This window comes from Pristis pectinata, chromosome 18 (assembly GCF_009764475.1).
Source record: "Pristis pectinata isolate sPriPec2 chromosome 18, sPriPec2.1.pri, whole genome shotgun sequence".
NCBI lineage: Eukaryota > Metazoa > Chordata > Chondrichthyes > Rhinopristiformes > Pristidae > Pristis > Pristis pectinata.
Genome location: NC_067422.1, coordinates 16,107,989 through 16,134,879, shown reverse-complemented (window position 1 = coordinate 16,134,879; position 26,891 = coordinate 16,107,989). Strand labels below are relative to the sequence as shown.

The following is a 26,891-nucleotide window of genomic DNA, read 5'->3' as shown; positions in this document are numbered from 1 at the left end:
AACTAAAGGCACTTAGCTGAAGAATTTGCAAAGCAGAGCAATGTGCAGACAAAAATCTATGGGGAAGTGACTTGGCAACTGGAAGCTTTCTCTGATTAGATTTCCATTCATGTGCATAGGATACAGCATGCCCCTCAATTCCAATAATATAAAATGCTTCACTACATTTAAACTGTATTGTTCATAGAAAATTTATTCCTTTTGGTTTTCCTCAGTCCTACATTTATTGTGCAGACCTGAATTCCCCATAACTGTATCCCGAGATTAAAAAAAACCTTTTAAAACAAATAGGTTTTGACACTGTGCTAATATTTCAATGCTTTTTCGATAATAAATCTAGCAATTACCAATTGATAAAACAAAGCCAAAAGCTCTTGATACAGCCAGACTAATGCAATCTCTTTTTCAAAAAGAACCAATTTGAGGAATGTAGCATTTGAAGTGATGGTTCTTGTATACTTTGACGGAGGGAAATGCTTTGATTTACATTGCACTCCAGATTGTTGGGCAAGAGACATTCTTTTCAGCATTCAAGCTAAGTCCACTGCCTGTAGGGGGCCTTGCTGAGCAGTCGCAGCCTCAGTATTAGGCAAGTTACAGAAGCTGGGAGAAGCTTCAATAAGACTTTACTGCTGGACAGGGTCTGTTCCAATCTAGATGAAATCCCCATTTTGTCAATTGTCAAAGGAATGCAAGAAAATACCTGTCAGTTTGTACTCAATATAATTAAGACAAATATTTGTTATGAACCAAATGCATACACACAAGGCTGGTTTTTCATCCTATTTTAATGTGTCCCTCCATTAAATTATTTCTTAAATTATTCCAGTTTAGATGCATGAAGTACTGACTACTTTCTACATGCCGTATTTCTGACATTACATTTGTTTGAATCTCCAACCAACTTGTGGTTAAAATTCATAGTAATCCACATTACTATTTCCCCTCATTATTTACTATCTCGTCTAACTCTGGAAGAGCATGCTTTAGAGGACACCTTCCCCAGGCTGAACAGCCCATGTAGATCCAGTCCCCTCCCCTATCTCTGATTCCTGGAGTGTGGCATCTATGTTATTTCCACACAAAGGATTTCTGGCACCAGAACTGGGCCTAGTACACAAGGTGCAGCCTGAGCAGAGGACCGTACCCTGTGATATCACATAGATCCACTCCGCACCTGGCTGTTTATTTACTAAATACTTGAAGATCAGACCTCTTGAAGAAAAACACTGGGATTTGTTTTCTGATTATAATCAGTGAGTTGTGCTCAAAGTATCCATGGTGAATTTTTAAGGTGAAAGGAGTGCAGTTCAAACTTTCTCCTTAATTGCCAAGGTGACCATTGCTTCAGCTGCACCCATCCAAGCAAGGAAACTGTGCCATCTGGTACAGGAAACCTCTGGGTATTTGAAGGCACCACTTGCAGCAGAATACAGTTTCTAGCCTAATTTTGCAACCAAAGCCTGTGGCCAAGTTCTTAGTCAATGCTGAGCCCCAAGATGTTGATAGTGAAGAGGGTTATTTTCCATTAAATAAAAAGGCAAGGTAAAATATCTTTATTAGTCACATGTACATCGAAACACACAGTGAAATGCATCTTTTGCGCGGCGTGTTCTGGGGACAGCCCGCAAGGGTCGCCAGGCTTCTGGCGCCAACATAGCATACCCACAACTTCCTAACCAGTACGTCTTTGGAATGTGGGAGGAAACCTGAGCACCCGGAGGAAACCCGAGCACCTGGAGGAAACCCACGCAGTCACGGGGAGAACGCACAAACTTCTTACAGACAGTAGCCGGAATTGAACCCGGGTCACTGGCGCTGTAATAGTGTTACGCTAACCGCTACACTACCGTGCCTGCCCACACTACCAGGGTGACAAGGCTCTCTCTGATTGTGGACTAGTTGTTTCCATGAAAAAAAAGCTCAAGTCACACACTGCTTTAAATACCCATCAGAAATTTATTAGATATTTCTAACCTACATTTTCAAAACAAATCTCAGCATCACTGTCAAATTAGAACCAGCTTGTCACAGTCAGAAGTTTCTGACACTTCACTGGGGCAAACATTTGGCAATTATGATTTCTGGCCAATGTGAGTTCTTGTTTCTTTAGTAGTGGGGCTGGTACAAACACAAAGATACTATTCGGCATTGGACCACAGTTCCTCATTGACCATCACTGACATTCCCTTGTGCTTAAACAGATCACTGAAATGTCTCAATGCGCTTTTTGTAAGGAAATTAACTTCTGAGTCTATTTATGCTGGTTATGCACACTGGCCCTCTGTGGTGGTTGTTATCACATCTGGAGTATTGGCTTGGATAAATAGCAGCGTCCAAGCCTCTGACGCAAAAGATCGTGAGATTAAGGTGCAGAGCCAGGATTGGAACACATAGTTACAGCAGGACTTCAACGAGGTGCCACAACTTCAGGGCTGACATTCTTCAGATAAACCAGAGCACCTTTTGTCATTTCAGCTACTGTAAAAAGATGCCATAGTACTATTCAAACAGTATGTGACTCCCCTGATGTCCCAGCCAAGGTATGTCCCTGAAGCAACACTGACTAAACAGGTCAAATGGAGTAACTTATCACATTGCTGTTTCTGGCACTTTGTTGTGGACATATTAGCTCCATGCTTTTCTACAAATCAACAATCAATAACTTATGTTTTCATTGTAATTGCTTGGAGCCATCTTGAAATTTCCGAACACTGTGAGGGAGAGCTACCTAAAGGAAAGCTCTTCCTTCATGGCATCTGTCAAATGATGAAGTGACAACTGCTACCAGACCAGTGCGCAACTTAAAATCCACACATGCAACAACAGGCCCCTGTTATTTAACAGCCTTAAAGGATGTAGGGGAGGACAGACTCATGGTTTCAACCTGGAGACTGCAGCAGTCTGTTACACAATAACTAAATCAATGCTCCTCAGTCGCTCGTAGAGTTGCAGCAGTTTGCCCGCAGTGTCACTCAGAGTCATTTCCTCCCCAAGGCACAACTGGTCCCGCAGTGACTGCACCCCTTTAAGAAGAGCCTAAGGTAAAACAAAACCCAAAGAAAGAAGTTATCATTGGACAGCTACAAGTCTTTTGGTGGGGGGGGGGGGGGGGGGGTTGGAGAGAAGAAGTTTCTGCCTAATAAACAGAATTAACGGAATTCACATCTGGGAGTTAATTCAAGGCAGTATTAAGAGTTTCAGCATCATACTCTAACCAGCTGCCTGCACTCAGAAAAACATTAGAAAAGTCGGCCAAGTAATGATGCAGCTTTACAAAACTCTGGTTAGACCACACTTACAGCACTGTGTCCAGTTCTGGTTGCCTCATTATAGGAAGGATGTGGAGGCGTTGGAGAGGGTGCAGAGGAGATTTACCAGGATGCTGCCTGGATTAGAGAGTATGGATTATGAAGAGAGACTAAAGGAGCTAGGGCTTTACTCTTTGGAGAGGAGGAGGATGAGGGGAGACATGATAGAGGTATACAAAATATGAAGAGGAATAGATAGAGTGGACAGCCAGCACCTCTTTCCCAGGGCACCAATGCTTAATAGGGCATGGCTTTAAGGTAATGGGGGGGGGGGGGGGGTGGGGTGGGGGGAGTTCGAGGGAGCTTTTTCACCCAGAGAGTGGTTGGTGCATGGAATGCACTGCCTGGTGGTGGTGGAGGCTAATACGTTGGTCAAGTTCAAGAGATTGTTAGATAAGCATATGGAGGAATTTAAGATAGAGGGATATGTGGGAGGAAGGGGTTAGATAGTCTTACGAGTGGTTTGAAGGTCGGCACAACATGGTGGGCCGAAGGGCCTGTATTGTGCTGTATTGTTCTATGGTTCTATGGTAATGCACAAAGATCACAAGCCTCAAAAAGGGTGAATCAAGTTCAAGCAAGAAAACAAAATTCTATTATCATTTCAGAATGTTCAGTCTAAAATTGCAACAACACTTTTGTTGGGATGTACATTTTGTTTATGGGTGAATCCAATTCCCAGTCACTGAGCAAGGCAGCTACAGTGAATTTAATTTAGGAAGTTAGGCTTAGCATTTATTCCTCATAAGTAGCAAACCACAAGGACACCAATGATTGTAAACATACCATGGGAAGGAATCACATGTAGGCCAAAGCAAGTGGCAGAATTAAGTCTATTAAATTCAATATCCCACCACCCCACAGCCAGGGCACAATGCCACAGCTCCTGGGTTGTCAGACTGTTACCATGGCCACCAAGCCAATCATTTCTCTCAATGCAACAGAATCTTTCTATGAAGACAATATGGTTTTTAATAGGGAAAAGAAGATGCCTTGTGCATTTTTTTTAACCATTAGTCGAAGACCTCAAACATGCCAGGTGAATTATTAAAAGTCACCTTTTCAAAGTTGGCACATAATACAAGTAGTTTGAGAAACGACCCATCCAAAATTTGTTCTACCAAGTTTGTCTGGCCCCCAACAGAATAATGTTAAACTTGAATTTTAATGGAATTTGCATTATTTGTACATTAACTGTATTTGTCTGTGTGGATGCACATACCCAATATGTAGGAGTGTATAAGGCATTAAATTTTACAAATTAAAAACACTTCAGGATTCACAGTACTTTTCCAACTTGCCTTTGCTGCTTTAATGACAGTGTGTTAAGTGAAAAGCTTGCAGTACGCACAAAGTGCTGACAGGGTAAGCTAGGCACTGACATTAATTGATGGGTGCTGGCAGTCCTTCAGAACTTCACTTGAAATAGTTGTTCTTCAGAAGTGTGCCTAGATATTAGAGTGCTATTCAGCTACATGAGGCATCATAGTTCAACTAATCACATCTGAAAACCACCACTGTTTCCAAATAGAGTCACCATATAGTCAACAAACCTGGCCATAGCTTCTTCTATTAGCCACAGGAATACTTTGTTTATTGTAATGGCTCCACTGGTCACCCAGCTGACATCAAGTTACATAGAACACAGTAAGTATGGTGAATCAATCCCTACACATTGCTCATTATGCAAATTAATTCCTGTCAACTTTAACAGACATTACCATCAAAGGCTACTCCAAGCCAAGATATTACTGCTCACCACAAAAGGAAAACAGAAAGACAAATAGTTCATTCAGTAACATGAACCTTGACATGGGTTTGAACAGGTTAATGAATGTTAATATTACACCACAGACCAGCTGGCAATAGGGAACACAGGTTTTGGAAGAACTATGCACCTGCTCAGGAAACACAGCCAAATAACAGTACCAGTGATTAGCATCAGAGTATTCATTGATGTCCTGAGACAACAGGCCTCATTATCTAGCATCGGGGAAAAACTGAAAATGCTGGGCTCAATGGCAGCTGCTTGTGGAGTGTTTCCTACTCCTGCAGTTATTTATGAAAGTATTTGGAGCAAGTACCTTTATGCGAGCTGGTCCCAATATTGTTTGCTATATAATTCCCACCTGTGATAATAGAGGTACATTGATCAAATACAAATCAGTTTGGAATACAATGCTTTTCAACGACTTCACTTCAGACAGCCACTGATCAGGTTCAGGTGTAATCCTTGAAGATGCAATTTTTCTTATCCAGATAACACTGTGTTATCGGGTTATCATATTCTCTATATTTCAGGAATCATCAGAATGGGGGAAGGGAGCAGAATCACACACACTCTGTTATACACTATTAATCTTAGGGGGGATGGAGGAAGAGTTTTTCAGTAATATGATGCCATGTGGACTCAAGTACATACTGCCTTCCCAACATCTGCCCAGCACCTCACCCTAGTCTCCACAAGGATTCCCAGTTTACTTCACAGTCTCCTTACCTCTGTGCTGTGTGCCAGCTGTCTGAAAGACTGCACATGAAGACCAGGCAGTGAGCCACTACAGGGAGAACTCTGTTCCAAAAGCATCTGTTCAATGTAGAAAAAACACACATATAATCAATCAATTTGAGAGGATGCTAAAATGACACACTTGCCATGAAGGTATTTTAACGAGCTCTGCCCACTTTCTATGACCCTATCATGTATTATTTTTATAAATACACAATAACTGTTTGAATGAGAAATTTCAAAACTTACTTCACAAAAAATGCTCTTATTTATACCACTGTTTTATCATGTCAGTGTTTTCAAAAGTGTCTTTCAATATCAGAGGAAAACCATGCTGTTATTCCTTCTGAAATAAAAACAGAAAATGCTGGAAAAACTCAGTAGGTCAGACAGCATCTGTGGAAAGAGAATTAGAGTTTCAGGACAAAGACCCTTCATGTGAGCTGCAGAGAACTTCTAACATTTTCTGTTTTGATTTCAGATTTCCGGCACCTGCAATTTTTTGATTTTCATTTACTCCTGTTCTCTCTGTACCCTTCTCTGTAGATGCTCAACAATAAATCAATTTTTAATAAACTAAGGAGATCCCCAACCAACCTGTTGTTAATGGCCAGTATTCAAAATCAGAATTATTATCACTCACATATGTCATGAAATTTGTTGTTTTGAGGCAGCAGCACAGTGCAAGACATAAAAATTACAATATGTTACCACAAAATAAATAAGATAGTGCAAAAGAGGAATAACAAGGTACAGTTCATGGACTGTTCAGAAATCTGATAGCAGAGGGGAAGAAACTGTTCCTGAAACATTGACTGTGGGTCATCAGGCTCCTGTACCTCCTCCCTGATGGTAGTAATGAGAAGAGGGCATGTCCCAGATGGTGAGGGTCCTTAGTGATGGGTGCTGTCCACATAATGCCTGTCCACAAAGCATTGCCTCACAAAGATGTCCTCGATGGTGGGGAGGGTTGTGCCATGATGGAGCTGGCTGCGTCTACAACCCTCTGCAGCCTCTTTCAATCGTGCACGTTGTAGCTTCCATACCAGTCGATGATGCACCCAGTCAGAATGCTCTCCACCGTACATCTATAGAATTTGCAAGAGTCTTTGGTGACATACCAAATCTCCTCAAACTCCTAATGAAGTAGAGCCGCAGGCGTGCCTTCTTCGTGACTGCATCAATGTGTTGGGCCCAATGCAATGTGTCAGGGTGATGCAGAGAGAGAGAAAATGGAAACTGCAGCCAACACACTCATATTACAAAAGCAAAATGCTGCAGATGATGGGAAAGCAAACTAAAAAGCTGGAAACAGTAGGAGGATGATGATACAGAACTAGTTTTTTATTAGAACAGATAAAAGGTAATTGACCTGAAACGTCAGATCTCTTTCCTACACACTGTTTACCCCTATTGTTCCATCGATACCATGGGGAAATACCCGGGCTCCATCTGCCCTCCCCACCCCATGCATCAGCAGCAGAAAGCGATAAGTGATGGATAGCCTACCATCTCGTGGTCTATACGACTGAGCAACTGAAACACACCAGTACACTGTCCGACATTCTACAGTACACTCAGACATTTTGCTCCGAATGTAACAAATGGCTCTGGATGCTACAATGGGAGAGTTAGGGAACTGTGGCTGAGCCTCACTCTTGGTCTCCCCCTTTCCCACCACCACTGTCCTCCTTGTAGAAAATAAATGTCTTTCCTTATGACCAAACCAGTCACCTTTAGCCTAAGGTTTTACAGACAAAGCTGAACCAATGATTCAAAGAATGCACCACCACCTCTGTTAAAGGAAAGGAAAAGTCTAGGACAGATTCTTTCCCTTCAACATTTATCCCCATTTTAGAGATTAAAATAATATTCAGCAGAGAGATAAACTTCCTCCATTCTGACTCGTACAAATATCCTTAACACAAGGTTCACTCCTCACAGTTTTCTCATCCAGTTAAGTGGCTTCCTGGAGGGTCACGTGGCTCCAGAAGAATTGTTTGAGTTTTAATCCCATTACTGTTCCCTAGAGAGTCCATTGATGAGGACACAGCAGCAGCTTAACTCAAGGCTTTCCACACAAGGAAACTGACTTTATTCTAAAACGTCAAACAAAATTCTATCAAATCTATTAACTGACTGCAGAAAATGGGAGGCGTCCTTTGAACAGCAAAGAATTTTTGCCAATTTTCCTTTCACTTTAATTGGCTGGTTTTAGATGATTGATTAAAAGTGCATGCAGACAACCAATTTCTGCACCAAACACTACGATCATAACTGAAACAATTCCGAAGCTCCATTTAATATGGTTGCAGAAACCATGAGAAACAATCACACTGGATTTACAACAGCTTCACTCATTAACGGAAATAATGCCTGTCCACAAAGTGGCACAGGGACAATGGGACAAATGACCTCCTTCCATTCTGTACGCCTCCATGAAGCAACTGTACAGTAGGAGACAACTGACATCATTGCAAGGGACAGTTCAGGGCACTGATCATACTGTGAAAGCTTGAATAAGATTCCCCACCCCGGCACAGGACAATTCTGTATCAGGACAGATTGTTGACTTCCTACCTGGACACGCCGAGTGAGAGCCTGATGCAAGAAACAAAACACGGTCAGCGAGGAACACTCCATCACAATCTCCACTACGGTGATCGGACCATCAACAGAAAAACTGCTGACCTCAACCTGCAGACAAAGGAATGGTGGAACAGAAAAAGCTCTGAGGTGGCTTGACTGGGCAGATACTGTGAGGATATTTCCTTGCTGGGGAATGTAGAATTAGGGGGCATGGCCCCTCAAGATAAATGATCACCCAAATAAGAACGAGTTAATTTGGGTGTCCATTTACCTTGAGATGGAATTTCTTCTCTCAGAGAGTTGAGAGTCTTTGGAATTTTGGACTACAGGACAATCAAGGACTGTGTGGGTCAGACGGGAAAGTGGAGGGGAGGCAAAGATCGGGTTAGTCATTATCTTATTGAATGGTGGAGCTGGCCTGTGGAGGCAGTGGTCAACTCCTGCTGATACTTCTAAGAACACTCTGTACCAAGTGTTCAATGGTGCTGCTGAAAGTGTTATAATTCCGTATTAACTAAATGGAGCCACCGGAACTAAAGGGGCCAGATCGTGCGGCTCCTCAGAAAGAGGTTCCCAGGAGGGATGCCAACCAGCTGCTCCATGTGGGTCAGCTTGTTCCAACATCCACCCCTGCACACAGCAACATTAAAGTCAGAGACTTGCTGCAGGCCTGATGCATTTATCCAGAGGTGGGTCTCAGATGTGCCGAGTTGTGTGTTCAGATGCACTGCAATGTGATGACAAGTATACGCAACAGCAAGCCCTTTCATTTGAATGGGGCTGCCGACCTTCATTAAAAAGGTAAGTGCAGGTAAATTGATTTTTTATTTTACTTTATCTTACTGTTTTAAAATAATTTCTACTACTTAAAAGGGCTTTAAGTAAAATGATGTAAATATATAAATCCATTTGAACAGTTCTTTAAATATCTCTGAGTCACCTAGAATATCAGTAGATCTGCCTAGAGGTATCAGTGCCGTTTGGGAGTGAGGTCTCAGGATCCACTGCCTGAGGCCTGGTCGCTGCTTGCGGACTGTTCTGCCTCCTGGGATCCTGCCGCAGCCAGGTCTCCAGCACGATCCGACACGCAGGGCCCCAAAAATGTACGACAGGCCGCTGGATCAGTGTGGGGTGGGGAAGTTCACATGGGCAGCAATCCAGCTCAGTGAGATAAACATCCTGTACACTAGGAGCAATGACCCCATTAAACACTGCAAAGTCAATCCATAACATGAAGTATCCCACCATTAATCTGATCCCTGTGTAACTCTGAGGTTTCCTATATGCTTATGACTCTTAACAGTGGGCATGTTGTGGACCCCCAGCATTCTGCTACAGCACCAACACCAATCACTTACCTGCTTTGTGAGTATCCGAACACTGCTACCATCTGGTGCTGTACAGTGCACAGCCGGGGCAGGCTGCATCCTTAATGCCTCCATCTCAGAGTTTGTTGACAGCAACCATCGGAGGACATTTAGTCCATTCTCTGCCTTGTTTCCTGGGGGAAAAGAGGGATAAAATAGGTCAGGGCAATATTCTGGAGAAGTCAAAGAAAGAGAACTTTAAAACCATCAAATTCAGAAAATGTCGGGGCAGTGGTCATGACTAACAGCAGGAGCTTCAAAAACCAAACCTCCATCTAATAAGCACCCTCATCAGGGAACTAAAAGTGCCTGTAGGGGAACATGGAGTTACACCAGTATTAATTTACTTAATGCATTTCAGAACACCCAAAAATTACCAATTGGAAGGGCAATATTTATAAATGGAAAAGGCAGCACCAGTTTCCACTGGATTTGGCATTTTATCAAGAGGCTACAAGGTCAGTGTATAACCTGTCTCTAGCAGCAGTATCAGTCTCAGATCCCAGATAAGTAGAGTACACACACAAATCCCGGCCCTTGATGACAGTGGTGTGTTCCCTGCATATGCGGTAGTTTTGACACTATTAAGCTTCAGGTTTGGGTAAATCCACTTTCCAAATTCCAGACTAGGAGTTAAAGAGCCCTTGGATTAAATTCAACCAGTCTGCCATGCTTGCTGGACTTATTTGATCTATTACAAAAGAAAGCATACTTAAACAATACTCTTAACTTTTATGCAGCTGGAATGAAACACCAGCTTTATGCCACGCCACTGTCGCCAACACTGGAGGATCTTTCTAGAGTCTCCAGAACAAAAGATCAATCTCTCTGATGTTGCTGCAAATTTACGGGCTGCAAGTTTCTTCAGCTGGCACTGTGCTGGGAAGGGGGAAGATAGAGGGTGATGGGATGCATGACAATGGAACTAGGCAGTAAGACTGACATTCTACACCCAGGGGAATGTTATTGGGCAGAGATCCAAGGGCCAGAAGGGCATGGTGGGAAGTGGGAACGTGCCCCAACCGGAAGCAAAAATAAATCTATCTTGAGGAAGGTGGATTCTTTTGCAGAAGGCTAAGTAAGGTGAGCTGTATAACTGCACCACAGCAAGTCCATAACCCTCTAGTTAAGACTTACCTCAACATGTGAGCATATTGTAAGATATATGGGGCAAAGGCATCCATATGGAGTCAGCCACAACCTCAGAACCGCTCCAGGGGCTACTCCCGTTCCCGCAACTGGACTTGTGAAGGGAGCACCAAATGAGCTTTGAACATATGATAGAATTTTGTGCAAGTGACTTCAAACATCCATTGTGCAACAATTGATGCCACGGCACATGTCCAGTGGCCTCCATGCCCTGCTCACCACATGCCAGGACTGGACAGCCAGAGATTTGCCAGGTATGCATACATATAAAACACTGCTTAACAACTGGATTTCAGCTAAGTTTTCCTCTTGCAGTGCATACAAACTCAGCACTGTGGAGTAGCCTATGTTTTTCTCATTGTCTTTAAACACTTGTTTACAAGTTAGCTAAATACTTGGAGATGGAAAAAAACAGACTGCTTGACTGGGTAGGGTGCTTGACCGAGTAAAGCTATGTGGTGAAGCCTCCAGGTTAGAGTTGGCAAACACTTTAAACCTCTCCAGAGGAACAACATTTGGAATGTCCGTATGACTGTTCTGCTGTCGGTTTTCTAGTTGGACGCACTAACCACTGTAGTGTACTGAAGCACTGATGACAAAACACAAACCCAGTAATGACAAAGTCAGCTGCAACAATTGCGAGTGGCTGCCGTAGGTCACAATGCCCATGGGTTCTTGTTAGCTTCATGCCTCCGTTCTGAAAAGGTTCTCAAATGTTCCGTTGAAAAGGTCTGCCAGAACCAGCAGCTCCAAGAAGTCGGCAGAACTATTTTGTCCCTTAGTTTCAGGGCAGGAGCAAAATCAGATGCCTGAATTTGCCACTGTAAGAGTCAAAGCTACAGCACAGAAGACTGCCATTCAGCCCGTTGAATCTGTACTGGCTCTTTGTAGAGGAGTCCTGCCTAGAGCACATCCTTCCACAGCATCAATGCACAGAGCACTTCACTAGCCTCTGCTGTGTTTCCTCCCTCTCTGTTTCCACTGGAAGAACTCGTCACAGAGGTCACCTCCAGCTATTTGCAGCCAGTTCAGGAAGGGGGCACACCAACTGTCTGAAGTACATACATTAGCGTGTGAATATCTGTCCAAAACCTGGTTAACAAAGTACAAGAGGGCGAAGGCTAAGCTTTGAATCACCCCCAACAACACTTCCAGACGCTACTAAAATTGATGGAGGAAAAATGGTTAGTGGGGAATGGAAGGGAGATTCAGACCGTGCAATTGTATCAAACAAGGATCAACAACTCAACAGCCAGTTTTATAACTCTCCCAATTTTTATCTGCACTAGTCAGGAGAGATGTAAAATAGGCTATCAGTTAGCTACGATATATCTCACAGACTGCACAAAGGCAAAATCCATGGCAAAGGCTTTACAATCCATCAATTTGTTAGCACACTCATAATGCCTACTTCATATAATGATTCACTTTAGACCTAAAATGGATGTAATATAGTATTTTCTACAAGTTACAAGGCTATATGCGTTGGCCCAAAGAGAATTTGGGTCCACTTACAAAGGTCAAAAAATCTCATTAACAGGTGGAGAAATTATTAAATTGGCTAAAGAAATCTATATCTTTATATCTAGGTGACTGGAGTGCTGGTTGGAGAGGTAGAAGTCAGGCTCTGGCTATTCAAAGCCCTTGAGACTATATCTGAAGAGCAGTTCTTTGGTATCACACCTTGGGGAGGATATATCGACCTTAAAAGTGACCGTATTGTAGAATACTACCTCAACTTTGGGTTAAGTTACAGAAAATGGTATTGTGCTCTGGTAGAGGAGCCACTTCTTTGAAGGTATTAAGGGGAACTGATCAGGCAATCAGAGGAAAACTATTTCTGTGTTTCAGGGAATCTAGGACTAGGAGCATAATCCAAGTATCAGCTGTAAAGTTAGGAAAACCACATATAGAGTGATATAAATTTGAAGTTCACTGGCAAATGGGAACTGATACCATGTCAATTCTTGGTTTTAAATCTGACCTTCATAGACTAGTTTTAATGAAACTGATAAGGGATATACAGAGTTTGGTCACAGACAGCTCATGATCCTGGAGACTGGTCGGACAGGCTCCAACAGCCTCCTCCTGTTCCCGTGTTACTGTCACAGCCGGATCTTTGAAGAAGCCACCAAATGAAGAACTGAAGATGACCCATGTGCAGGGTGCAGAAGTCACTTCATCACATGAATCTAGTAACAAGCTTGAAGGCTCGACACAGGCTACTGATGCAACTGTTCAGTAAGTTAGAGGCAGTGGAGAGTCAGTGTGGGTGGAGGAAGTCTCAGGATTACAAAGTTAGAGGACAAGAGCTCAATTCATCACTCTAAGAAAAGCTCCTCACCTGTGCCAATATCTTTCAGTGTGACCTCCATCAGATCAGAGGACAACTTGATGGAAGCTGTAAATGGTCCAGCACCGGTCCTATCCTTGCACGGGCCACTGAAAGAGCCATTTACAATTTCTTTGCCTCTAATGTCTTTGCTTTCAGAGCACATAGCAGAGCGCAAGAACATCTCCAATGCATCTGGTGTGGTAGGCCTGTGATTCAGCTGTGGCATCGTTTCAGTTGCTCCTCCACTGTGAATGCGCAAGCAATCTAACAAATCAATAACGCGAGTGCTTAGGGGCAGACAGATTCCATCACTTTCTGAAGGGCCAGGAGACAGCAGGGGTCTAGGAGAGAGGGGTGGGCTGCTGGCAGTCCTCACACTGACATTGTTCAAGTTACAATGGAGAAAACAGTGAACAGACACAGGAAGTGGCAGAAAACCATCACTCTCAGAGTTCAAAGGGACAGCAACCTCCATCTTTTCTCGAGGTGGAAGCTCACTGATGGGAAAGGCATAAGTGAAGGCTGTGCTGTCTGACCCCTTGGCTGAAGCCAAGGTCTGGGCAACAAGCTGGACACAGAAAGACCACCTGTGTTCCAGGGGCCAGCCGCTGAGGTTCTCCAAAACGCACGAAATGACCAACGAGTCCTGGAGTAGAACACGGTTCCACCTTGCAGTGATGGTGCAGCTGAATGTTTCTTTGGAAGGCTCCATTACTTTATCCTGACTGGATAGCAGTGCGCAGCATATGTTGAAGTCCTGGTTCAGTCCTTTCAGGGCTTTGTCCTTCTGCTGCATAACAACTTTCAAGGAAGAGATTCTGTGGAAGGGAAAAAAACAGAATACAGTGAATTTATGTCCTAATTTATGTTGTTATTCTATGTCTTAATTTTCACAGCCACTTCTGGTGTGTAATCCATGGAGATTGTTCACATGCAAGTCTAGGTGGCGAATGCTGACAGGCTATCCAACTGTGGGAATTGTCACAGTACAGCTCAAGTTGTGTCAGGCATTCTGCTCAGGAACAGCTCCTTAAGCTGGAGGCACTATCACCTACAGCTATGAACGAGTTCAACTCACTCATGGATTAAATCTTGGGGCTTCTGGACTGTCTGTCTTTGCACAAATCACGATGCACATAGAGCACAGAACAGCCCTTTGGCCCACAATGTCCACACCAAACACGATGCCAGTTTAAACTAAATCTCTTCTGCCTGCACATGATCTATATCCCTCCAATCCCTGCATATTCATAGAACCATAGAACAATACAGCACAATACAGGCCCTTCAGCCCACCATGATGTGTCTATAAAACGCCACTATCATATCTGCTTCCACTATCAGCCCTGGCAGTCCATTACAGGCACCCACTACTCTCTGTGTAAAACCTGCCCCACACCTCCTTTAAACTCTCCCCCCCTCACCTTAAATGCACGTCCTCTAGTACTTGACATTTCTACGCTGGGAAAAAGATTCTGATGGTCTACCCTATCTATGCCTCTCATAATTCTGTAAACGTCCATCAGGTCTCCCCTCAGTCTTGGTGCTTCTGAGGGAACCGGAACTGGAAGCTTTGACTTGAGGATCAACTTCCTACCTGTCAGAGACGCTGCTGATCCCAGAGAGAAGGTCCTTAATGCGCTGTCCTGTGCTGGCTGCCTGGAGCTTCGTGGTCGGGGCTGCATTCAGAGGGTGGGGTAAGATGCACGCCATCACTTTCCCTTTCTCAGTCAGAGCGACTAAGTGAACGTCACCTGGTCATAAGACACAAGTTGGAACAAAGAAAAGCCTCATGTTTCAGGCCACATCTACATCCGGATCTCTGATCATACACATGGACTAATCAACCACCTCAGTCAGCACCATAACATCACAAAATCATAAAACCATAGGAAGAGGCCATTCTGCCCATACTTGTTTTTATAACAGCAAAATATGTAATCTCATTCCTCAAATCTTTCCCCACAGCCGCCCAATTTCTTTCCTTCAGTTCCTTTTTTTAAACACATAATTGAATCTACTTCCACCAACCTTTCAGCCTGTGAATTAATTATTGTTACTATTCAGCGCAATAAAGTTTTCCCTTTTGATTCTTTTGGTTCTCTTGCCAATCACTTTAAGTCGGTGTCCAGAACATTCAAATAGGGAGAGAAGTAAGAAAAGTACTTGTGTAGACTTCACACGACACACACACGCACGCAAACCATTTCAGTCTGAGTATAAGTGCAGTAACACAGTGTAAAAGTAATTGAAAATGTAAGGGTTAATAATGTACAGCTGTTATTGCTTCAACCATGGCGTGACTATAGTTGTGACTGCAAGATGTGCAGGTGCTTGGGTGAAACAAAGAAGTGCTTAAGGCATATCTTGGTTTGCTGTAAGCAACTGACCAAGTATGTGCAACTCTGCACGCAGGCATCTTTAGATTAAATATAAAAGGAAGGACACAAACATGTAAATCTTTGATTGGGGATCAGTACAGAGCTCGGGTTACACTGTTTACTCTTTCTCGGTATCTCTCACTCCCACTAGCGTTAAATAATAAAGCACTTATTGTATGCTCCTTGGTTCTGCTGTTGTCTACTTCATTACAGCGTGGACTGACTTCCACAGCAGCACACAGGAGAAATGTCTTCACTCTGCAGCGGTGTGATGTTCTAGAGTGGTTAAATATGAACAACCTTCATAAGTAAACTGCAGGCATTATCCTCCCCCAGAATCAGATGCAGCTTCAGTGGTGAGGGGCTTTCACCTTTCTTCATAACAAATCTCTTCTGACCATCAGTCAGAGATTTGTCTGCACTTCACATGACAATGGGAAATGAAAACAGTAAGTGGCAGCATTCTGAGGACGGTGAAACAGCGCTAACATTTTATGTCAATGACCCTTAATTATAACTGGAAAAGTATATGCTTAACTTGCAGGGAGGGGCATGGATGGTCCATGATAATGGGAGGCCAAGATTGCCCAGGTGACACAATACTGAGGGCAATTAGAGAGAATTGAAACCAAACACTGCAGTTACTGGAAAGACAAAAGAGAATGCAGGAAATACCCAGCAGATCAAGCAGCATCTGTGGAGAGAGGAAAACTGAGTTAAGGTGGATGGACTTATGGTAGAATTGGCCAGTTTTCACATAAACTAGTGAGCTGTTATAAGACTATCGAACAGTCCCCTAGTACAATATGATGGATTCTTGAACTCATAATCCACCTCGTTGTGACCCTGCACCTTATTGTCTACCTGCACTGCACTTTCTCTGTAGCTATAACACTTTATTTTGCATTCTATTATTGTTTTACCTTGTACTACCTCAACGCACTGTTGCAATGAATTGATCTATATGAACGGTATGCAAGACAAGTTTTTCACTGTACCTCGGTAAATGTGACAATAATAAGCCAATTTAATTTTAAATTTAAACTAGAAAAGCTGGTTATCTGAAATTGTGGAATTCAGTTGGGAGTCCTGAGGGCTGCAAGGTGGTGCTCCTCAAGCAAAGGTTGGGCTTTCCTGGAATAGTGTAAGAGGCCAAGGACAGAGATCAGATTGAGAATGGGATGAAGAATTAAAGTGACAGGTGACAGGATTACCTTCAGCAGTTGGAGAAGGTCTGGAAACAGCTACAACCCCACAGATGTTCAGACTGACTGGGATGAGGATGGAGGGCAAAACTCCACCAGACTGGCCACTCTTCTCATCTGCCGTCCTCCCAGAAGTCCCAGTAAGATTATCACCACGTAGGAACTCAACGGCAAAAAAGTCTGAGCAAGTGCTGTAATAAAGTGTACTGGCGCTGGAGCATGCACTGATGATGGGGCCTTGAAGGTGGTACTCAATGAAACTGGGAAACCACACCTCCATCTGAAGGCTGGATCTGATAATCACCACTTTGCCATCTCTCCCGATCACAACGATGCTGTTGGGAATTGGGGGTTTGGCCCTCGATGACTGGGGATCCTGATCATCGTTCACTTCCCGTTTTAACGTCAAAGGCCCAATAAAGACCACCGGCTGTTCGAGGTGTAGCAGCACTGTCATTCGAGGTGGGTGATCTTTGGCCTCAGATCTGGTATATTTCATTGGCAAGAAACAAACCTGCCCGTCTGAGAATCCACAAAGTATAATGGGTGAGAGCAGCAAGCTGGCATCCACGTTAAACAGGAGGCTGAAGACAGATGATTCAAGACGAGGGTAATCTTCACCATCCTTCTGTTCCTTTTCAACGTGAGGATAAATGCAACACAACACAGGTGGGTATCTCAGTTCAGGAGATTTTTCACAACATGGTAAATTAGGATGAGAAGTGAACTCTATCTCCTCAATCTTCTGACACATCTGGACCTCACAGCCAGCTGCTGGCAGTCTGAAGGTTTTTATCTTCCATTTCCGCTCCTCCTCAGTCACCATCACGATGTCTTTGTCCAAACCAATGAAGGAGTAGATCGTACAGTCTCTGACAAGGCAGTGCTCGGCACCCACAGTACAGACAGGAGGCGCGCTACAGCCACAGTCACCCCCCGACTGAGAAGGATCCAGGGGCAACTTCTGCGCTCCTGCTTCTTTGACGAAGCTGGGGGGGAAGAAGTGCAGAATTTTTAAATGAGAGGCATACTGATAAAATTAGCGGCAAGATTTACAATGTGCTGTCATCCAATAAAATCATGTGAAGAGACTGAATCCATAAAACGTGTCTAAATTAGTGGTTCAAATGCATTCTCCAAAGGTTACAAAGATAATAGTGCAATTGCAGGGAAAATTCAGAGATTCACTGATACTGAGGAATGTGTTCTGTGCAGATAGCAATGGCAGAAGGTAGACAAGAGTCCATAATAACGCTGAGTGCTCCTGGAAGTGCACCAGTCCCAAGGGAACATGCATTTTGTGGCTTTCACTAAAATAGAATCCAGGTGATGTTATTCAGAATCTGTACTTTGTTATTTTTCCCTAGAACAGATGTTCGCTTGACCTGCTGTGTATTTCCTGTGTTTTTATTTTAGCACTGGACACAAGCCATACAAAGCAATTTTTCGATAGTCTGATTGCCCTGCTGCCTGTTTTCCAGGTTAATTGGACACGCTGACCTTTGTACGTCACTGAAACCCTGATGGCAAAACAACCCTCCAAAACAAACCGCATGATAAAGTCAGCCGCAACAATTGTTAACGATTGCAGTCAGTTTAAATGCTCATGGTTCAAAGGGGCACAAGAAACAGCTGAATCTTGATCACAGTAACTAGGAAGTTAGTGCACAATGGAAATAAAGAGGAGGCAGCTGTCGGTGGAGATGAGAATTCAGGGATTACATTTGTTCTCCAGGAAGACCCTAGATTAGCGAGTGGACTTGGTGGTGTGAAGCCCATCAGCACTTACTGTAATGCAGCTAGAGTGAGCAACAGTTAGCTAAATGAGTTGTGTACCAGATCAACTCAAGTATGAACATGAATTAGTAACTAACTCAGGGAACAATTTTTCCAAGCACAGGTATAGAAGGAAGTGGGTTTTGAAGGGGGGGGGGAATGTGAATAGTGAAGGGTAAAGGAAAGTGGTCAAAAATGGTCGCGTCAGCCACCACGAACTGACGACAAGAGACACAGGAGATGGCAAGATGAAGGGGTGGCTCTGAAAGGGAGCACGCGGTATCTGTGGGCACCCTGGTTAAGTTCCGCGATCGGCGGGCCCCTCAGGGGATCGGGTATGTCATGGACGGTGTGAATGCGATTCTCACTTGAAGTACTGTATTGCGGGTGCGTTTTGCAGATGTTAGTTAGCATCATTGCTGTAGTTATGTGGTTAGAATCTGTCTGCCTAGTTTTTTTCTTTTTTCTGTATTAGATGTTGTAGTTTGACACTGGATGCCCTTTTGTAGTGCTTTCAGCGAATAAACGTTTGTAAAAGAAAGGGGTAGCTCTGAATAGGTGCAGGAGAGGTTGTATGTGGAAAGGGATTAGAAATGGAGGGAAATCAAAGGTTAAGAGGCAAGAGGATGAACAATGAGTGAAGAGGCTGAGGGATCAAACACCTGAGAAAAACTTTGGAGCGGCAGTGGGGTAACACACTGTCCGTCACAGGTAACACCTCTTTCAAAAAGGAGGTGAGCAAGGTAGAAATGAGCCAAGCACAGGGTAAGGTCAGGGCATGAACTGGTGACGTGCACCAAAACATTGAGGTTTTGGGTGGATAGTTAGTTAGCCATGCAGCCTTTGGGAAAAGGCACAGTGCCAACTTCCACGACCAAAGTCACAGTCTAATAAAGGACTTCTATCCAACCATTCACATTACCGTAGACAGTAATGACCCTATTAAGAAGCAAACTGGTGCAGTAAAACTCTAATAATCCCGCAACCTTGAGACTTCGGCATTGCTGGGCCAGCAGATTTTCCAGACAATTGGATGTTATTCCTATTAATACCAAATGCCCTTTTATTTCAATACTTTTACATGTTAGACAATGATATAATAAATTTCCCAGTGAACCTGGTGAGTGTAAAGGCAACATTCTCTGCACACACCTCGCTCAGACGCTGGACTGGTGAGCAAGCCAGCTGTAAACCATTAGGATTCCTGAACAATCAGGTGCTGGATTATCGGAGTTTAACTGAGGGAAATGCAGATGAGGGACAAGTGATCCACCAGCAGTGTCCAAGGAGATGGTGGTGAGAAGACCGAACAGGATGGAGAGGATGGGAAGATTCGTCCCTGTGAGTGGATTGGGCAGGGAGGTGAGCAAGAGTGGGGAATGGGAAAAGTGGCACTGGTGTCCATAAGGAAGCACTAGCTCGTTCCTCAATGGACACTTCATAGAATACCAGGGGAGGCTCAGAGAGTCTACGTCAGCAGAGGACAGCAGGAAAGCAGAGAAGTAGAGAATGGGTCTGGAGAGGGATTAGAGTCAGCAAAGTGCCCTACATGAGAAATGAAATGTGACACCAGTTGGTAACACGATGGGGAAGAGACTGGGAGGATGGGACCCAGGGAAAAAATGATTTATAAGGTAGTGGGCTGGGCTCCAGAGTAGCAGCCAAAACAGACATAAATTCAACTCTCATGGGCAAAGACACTGCAAGCATCTGAGTGATGACAAATTTCTTGTGTAACTGTGATATGTGCTTACTACAAATCATGATCAGCAAAACTATTTCCACTGAAGTTACAGCCCCACCTACTGCTCAGGTCCATCTAAAACTCATCTGACTTCAGAGCTGCTGACAACAGGAAAGCAAGACGTACCTGGATTTCAGCGGCTACCAAATATTTAGAATTATTTTTATTTCCTTCCATTTATCAAATAGGTTGCAAGCAGACACCATTCCTTCCTCACCAGCTGGAAGACTTTGTCAATTTTGATGAATTAACTCCCATCCCCCTACCCGGTTTTACCCATGCTGATACCTAGGAACAGATATCACAACAATCTGGACATAAAGGTCAGTCTAGGCGAGATTCCTGTCTGAAGACAGCTGTAAAGTTACAGCTACTAAATATTTTATGGTACAGATTTTATTGAGAGCAGAAAACATTCCTCCAAAATGGACCGAAGTATTTTATCAACAGGATGGGTTTTGATGCTAAAAGATTTGAATTTTCCCTCCAATTCATTAGTTGCAACTTCAACCTTTTCCATTTACAGTCCTCATAAGAAAATTAATGTTGATTTTTCTCAAGTCTTTTGTTCAAAAATAGTCAATATATTTTAACATTTTAAGAAAAACTCAGGTTTAATTTTTCTTTCCCATATTTCCATTAGTGTTTACAGAATTTTTAAGTTTCACTAATTTTTGTTTCACATCTCACACAATTTTCAGGGCTGCATAAGTTGAAAATGATAAACAAGCCTTGAGTGAAAACCAAGACCATATTCGTCAATCCATTTGCAGCATCTGCTTGTGGTATAATCAGCAATCTTGCCTCAATGATTTTCTTTTTAGTACTGACTCATTTCAAATTCTGATCTCACTTTAAGTAAGTCTATACAAAAATACAGTATATGGACTCCCTCCTCCGCATCTCCTTAGTCTCCTCAAGCCCTACACTCTGTGCTAATCGAGTTCAGCCTCTCGCTCATCTCCAAATACAATGACTCCACCACTCGCAGCTGTGCCTCCAGCAGTCAAGATCCTGCATTCTGGAATTCCTTCCCTAATTCTCCCTCTCCCTTTAATTTTCCTTCCTCTTATCTCTCAACAGACCAATTAGTAATTATTGCACTGCTGTTGTAGAAACTTTTGGCGCAAAGTACACCTCAGAAATACTTCAATGGCAGCAAAGTGTTTTGGGACATCCTGAAGAGGAACTTAAAGGAAATATTGAAACGTAAATCACTTTCTTTTTATGATTCTCTTTAAATCCTCCTTCTTTCACCAAGCATTTGTCATTTATCCTGAGGTGGCTTAGGGTCAATATGATTTTGCTAGTGCTCCTGAAAAGTGCCTTGAGACATAATGTCACAATAAAGGTGACATATAATTGGAATCATCACTGTTACAGCTGTCATCCCCAACTAAAGTGCAATAATTCTGGTCACCTTTTGTTTTGGTAGATGAAAACTCTGCCGTGTATTTCACAGGATTCAACTCACATAGAATTAAGTTACTAATGTTAAAGAGAACAGCACCTTGTGAGACATGTCAAATACTGTAACATTCATGCCCTCAACAAACTAATAATTTTTGCCTCAAGTTTGGTCAGTTTTGGCCCTGGGCAGAAAACCATCTCCTCAAAATGTCTCAATGTGATTACATCACTGAGCAATAGAACTACAGTCACAATGTTGGGCTGAAAACATTTTAGGTGAACAGGAGAAAATATTCATAAGATTAATAGTTGTGGAATTAGGATTGGTTGATAGACATACAGTAGGCAACTTAATTTACACAGGTCAGTTGGAAATATTTCAAATAGAACATAGAATCACAGATGAGTGCAACAATGACAGAAGACATGAGACAAGTGGTTAGTGTAACGCTACTGCAGTGCCAGCGACCCGGGTTCAATTCCCGCTGCTGTCTGTAAGGAGTTTGTACATTCTCCCCGTGTCTGCATGGGTTTTCTCTGGGTGCTCCGGTTTCCTCCCACATTCCAAAGATGTACAGGTTAGGAGCTGTGGGCATGCTGTGTTGGTGCCAGAAGAGTGATGACACTTGCGGGCTGCCCCCCACCACATTCTTAGTAATGCAAAAAGACGCATTTCACTGTGCGTTTCAATGTGCATGTGATTAATATCTTATCAGAACTTAGCATTTTCAATAACATTTAGATATTATTTTCTGTAATATATTCAGCACAGTTTAGACTTTTTCCTCACATAACTCGAAATACTAAATGTCTGGTGCCGTCAAAACAGAACAGGATTGTAATCTGATGCTGATAGCTATGCAACACTGCCCTCTGCCCTCTGTATTATGACGGAATGATTCAGAGAACAGAAGGTGCCAATGAATAGCTGCACATTGAACAGTACCGAAAGCATAGCACAAACTCGAGGTTTGGTGCTGCTGTGTAGTGTTCTACAGATTGCTGGCCTGGATTACAACATACAGAAGTGTTCTGATCACACAGCTTTTGACTGTTGTTTCACTGGTAGGTGTGTCATGCTGACTAACAGTGAGCGACATTCTCCAATATCTGAACCTTTAACAAAAATCTGCTGCTTACTAAATCACGTAATTCATTGTCTGAAACGACAGCAAATGTCTTGATGCAGTTTTTACCTGGCAGATATAAAACTGTAAATATATCAAATGTATTACTTTTAAAAAGTGCTTAAAAATCAACTGTGTTCTGGCCTGCGTGACTATGCACATTAATATCTAATACAACTTTACTAGTATAGGATTACATAGAAAGTATTTTACCTGCTCTTCTGGTTTAAAAGTACGTTATATATTCCGCCACCACCACACAGCACAAACAGCCGCTCTCGTCTCCTGTCCACCTCCACTTGCCACACAGTGCTGGGCAACCTATATACAACCTACCAACAGAACAAAAAGAAAATGTTTTTAATCTTCTCCCCGCATATCCTCCAGCTGCTGTTTCCAGTTGAACACTTTGTCCTGGACCGCACTCATCCACCTGTCACCTATGTAACAAAGAACACATATCTACATCCACATAGAAATTTCACAACCTCAGGACATCCCACTTTCCAACCAACAATACACTTTCTGAAGTACAGTTGTAACAAAAGGAATGGTAGCATTTTGCACTCACCTTGCAATGATCCAGAACTTGCTGGTCCAGATGGTGTTGAGCAACCCTCCCCTGCTGAACTACATACTAAGTTCAAACTTATTTCTCCAGATTATCAACCAAAACCACCCTAATCAAAAATGGCAAAGCCTTTTGTGTTGCACAACACCTTAAGTCCAGCCAATGAAATAGTCAAGCAAAACTTCTATCCGCCGGCTAAGCCAGACTCCCAAGGTGGTGGTGATCACAGAGACTGTGGAGCACACCTGAATTTGATTTTTAAAAAAATCCAAAATAAAATCTTCCTTTGATGATCACACGGCCCACTGTGAAATCGCAAGGGCGAAGGCTTGAGTCCTGCTCCATTCATCAGCAGATAAGTACTGCAAGGACACTGAACACTGACATCAGGCCTCTCAGGTATACTTGTGAGGGACCAATGGCCATTTTTGACAGGCATCTGGAACATCCAAAAACAAATCCCAATAAATTTACCAGGGGATCAAATTCATTTGTAGATTGGATGTGGAGAATCCCCTTGTTTAATTGGTCACCGTTGCCAGTCCCTTCAACTCCACCTCCCACACTATCACTGATATGTCAGTCCTCGGCCTCCTCCACTGCCAGGAGAATTCCAAGCGCAAACTGGAGGAACAGCACCTCATTTTCCATCTTGGAACCTTGCAGTCTAACGGCATGAACATTGAATTCTCCCACTTTAGGTAATCCCCACTCCCCCTTCCCCACAAACCACCCCCCCCCCACCACCATCATGCTTCTCTTCTTCCTCTCCTAGCCCTTTTTTCCCCCTCTCTCTCCTTACCTTTGACCCATCCCCCAGTGGATCTGCTCTCCCCTCCTCCCTTGCACCTGCCTATCATTATCTCTTACCTGCATCTACCTATCACCACCTTGAGCCCACCCCGCCTCCCCTCTTTTGTCCACCTATCACTGCTCTGCTTTTCCCTCCGATATATTGGACTTCCCCTTTTCCTACCTTCAGTCCTGACGCGAAACATTGACCGCCTGCTTTTCTCCACAGATGCTGCCTGGCCTGCTGAGTTCCTCCAGCATCATCGTGTTTTTCATCTAGATTCCAGCATCTACAGTCCTTTGTTTCTCTACCATTGCTCAGTATCTCAACCTCCCCCCTACTCCTCTTAGAACCCTCACACCTTGGGACCTTCGTTCCATTATGGGTACCTTATAACTAAAAAATTATCAAATTAGCAAGAGTTAGTTTTCTGGAAAATGCAGGAAAAGAATAAAGCATTTAAAACTTAGGTTTCTTTGCAGCAGGTGACTAGGCAGCTGCTGGAATTGGGCAGAACCTACATCCAGAGCGGGTAGTAAGATAAGAGGATAATCAGAGCTGATTGAGTGTAGATGAATCTTGCTACCTCCAGTTTCTAAATCAATGCAACTTACACGTGTCTCTTATGTGAAACAATAGATCTGCTCTCAGTATCCATCTGGTTGACAAACGATCCTCATTGAAGGAAACTCTAACATCCTAACCGTGTGTCTGTTTCCAGACCTACACTAATGTGGTTGATTCTTAACCACGCACTTTAATGGCCCTGCAAGCCGCAGTACAAGGGCAGTTAGGAGATAGGTGGCAACTGCCACATGAACGAATAGAAGTATACACTGTTACAAATTCTTCTTCCGTGGCCTTTAAGAAGGGTGAAAACATTCAACGAAAAATGAATTTAGGTGAGATACAAGTACAAAGAACATTACTGCACAGTACAGGCCCTTCGGCCCACCATGTTGTGCTAAACTATATGAAAGACCTCCTCCATGATCAATCTAACCCTTCCCTCCTGCACAGCCCATAACCCTCCATTTCTCTAACTTCCTGTGCCTATCTAAGAGCCTTTTAAATGTCCTTATTGTATTATCCTCTTCCACCACTCCTGACAGTGTGTTCCAGGCACCCGCCACTCTCTGTGTAAAGAACCTACAGTACCTCTGACATCTCCCCTGAACATTCCTCCTCTGACCTTAAACGGGTGTCCTCTGGTATTGGCTATTGCCGCCCTGGGGAAAAGGTGCTGGCTGTCCACTCTATCTATGCCCCTCATAATCTTATACACCTCTATCAAGTCGCCTCTCATCCTGCGTCACTCCATCTGCCACTTCTCCGCCTAACACTGCATCCTGTCCATATCCTGCTCTAACCTACTTTTAATCTTTCTGAACACTGCCTATTATCTTAATATAAAAGCATTGTAACAAATCGCCTGGCCAATGATATTGCAATGCAGGCAGTGTAACAAACTGCTCACCCAATGACATAAAGAGCAATCAACCTAAAAGACTGCACTATTTCGACAGAGCAAGCAATGAAGCAGATTCCCTGCCCTGTGACGTGACACTGCCAGCACAGTAATAGATTGCCCGACGTGATGCCATAATCAATTACCCGCTGTGAATGTCACACAAGTAATGGACGGAAGGCCATTGTATTGTTTGCCGGCCCCGTCACGAAACATTGCAACCATAGCAGTCGACTGTCAACCCACTGATGTCACAGTGCAACACTGCCATAGGCTGCACGTCTGTGATGTCACAGCACGACACTGCCAATAGGCTGCACGCCTGTGATGTCACAGCATGACACTGCCATAGGCTGCATGTCCGTGATGTCACAGCGCAACACTGCCATAGGCTGCACGCCTGTGATGTCACAGCACGACACTGCCATAGGCTGCATGTCCGTGATGTCACAAAGCGACACTGCCATAGGCTGCTCGCCTGTGATGTCACAGCACGACACTGCCATAGGCTGCATGCCTGTGATGTCACAGTGCAACACTGCCATAGGCTGCATGTCCGTGATGTCACAAAGCGACACTGTCATAGGCTGCACACATGTGACATCACAGTGCAACAATATCATGGGCTGCACGCCTGTGATGTCACAGCATGACACTGCCATAGGCTGCACGCCCGTGATGTCACAGTGCAACGATATCATAGGCTGCACACCCGTGATGTCACAGCGCGACACTGCCATAGGCTGCACGCCTGTGATGTCACAGCGCGAGCGGAGTAATTGACAAAGCAGCCCGTGATGTCACAATGGAAGCAGAGTAACAGCGGGAGCGGTGCAGGTTTCCCGCGCCGGGATGTCACCAGCCGAGTGAAGTAACAAACTGCCCCGCGACGTCACAGAGCAACCGCTCGATTACATTACAGAGCCGGGCGCCCGAGATTGACAGCTGTCACTCACCTCCAAGGATCCGCTGACATGATAAATGTAGACAAACTCGGAGCAGTTACACACACAGACCCGGGGTTGGGAGCCCAGCAGTCGCACAGATCCGTGAGCGCCGCTCCTTCCCCTGCACAGCTGCACCGGTTTGATTTGGTCCCAATAACAAATGGATTTGGCCCGAAATCCCGCCATCTCCAGCCGCACAGAAACCTCTTCCA

At 43.8% G+C, this 26,891-nt stretch overlaps 1 protein-coding gene across 1 annotated transcript; it reads right to left on the bottom strand.

Annotated features, from left to right (window-relative positions):
* Positions 1-1,627: 1,627 nt before the first annotated feature.
* faap100 (FA core complex associated protein 100) lies at positions 1,628-26,891 on the bottom strand. Its single transcript, XM_052032658.1, has 9 exons — positions 26,689-26,891; positions 23,114-23,232; positions 16,853-17,832; positions 14,855-15,011; positions 13,267-14,075; positions 9,765-9,907; positions 8,398-8,514; positions 5,809-5,895; positions 1,628-3,039 (listed from the first exon to the last, which is right to left on the bottom strand). The coding sequence occupies exons 1-9, from the start codon at positions 26,863-26,865 to the stop codon at positions 2,908-2,910; spliced, it is 2,721 nt and encodes a 906-aa protein (XP_051888618.1). The 5' UTR covers positions 26,866-26,891; the 3' UTR covers positions 1,628-2,907.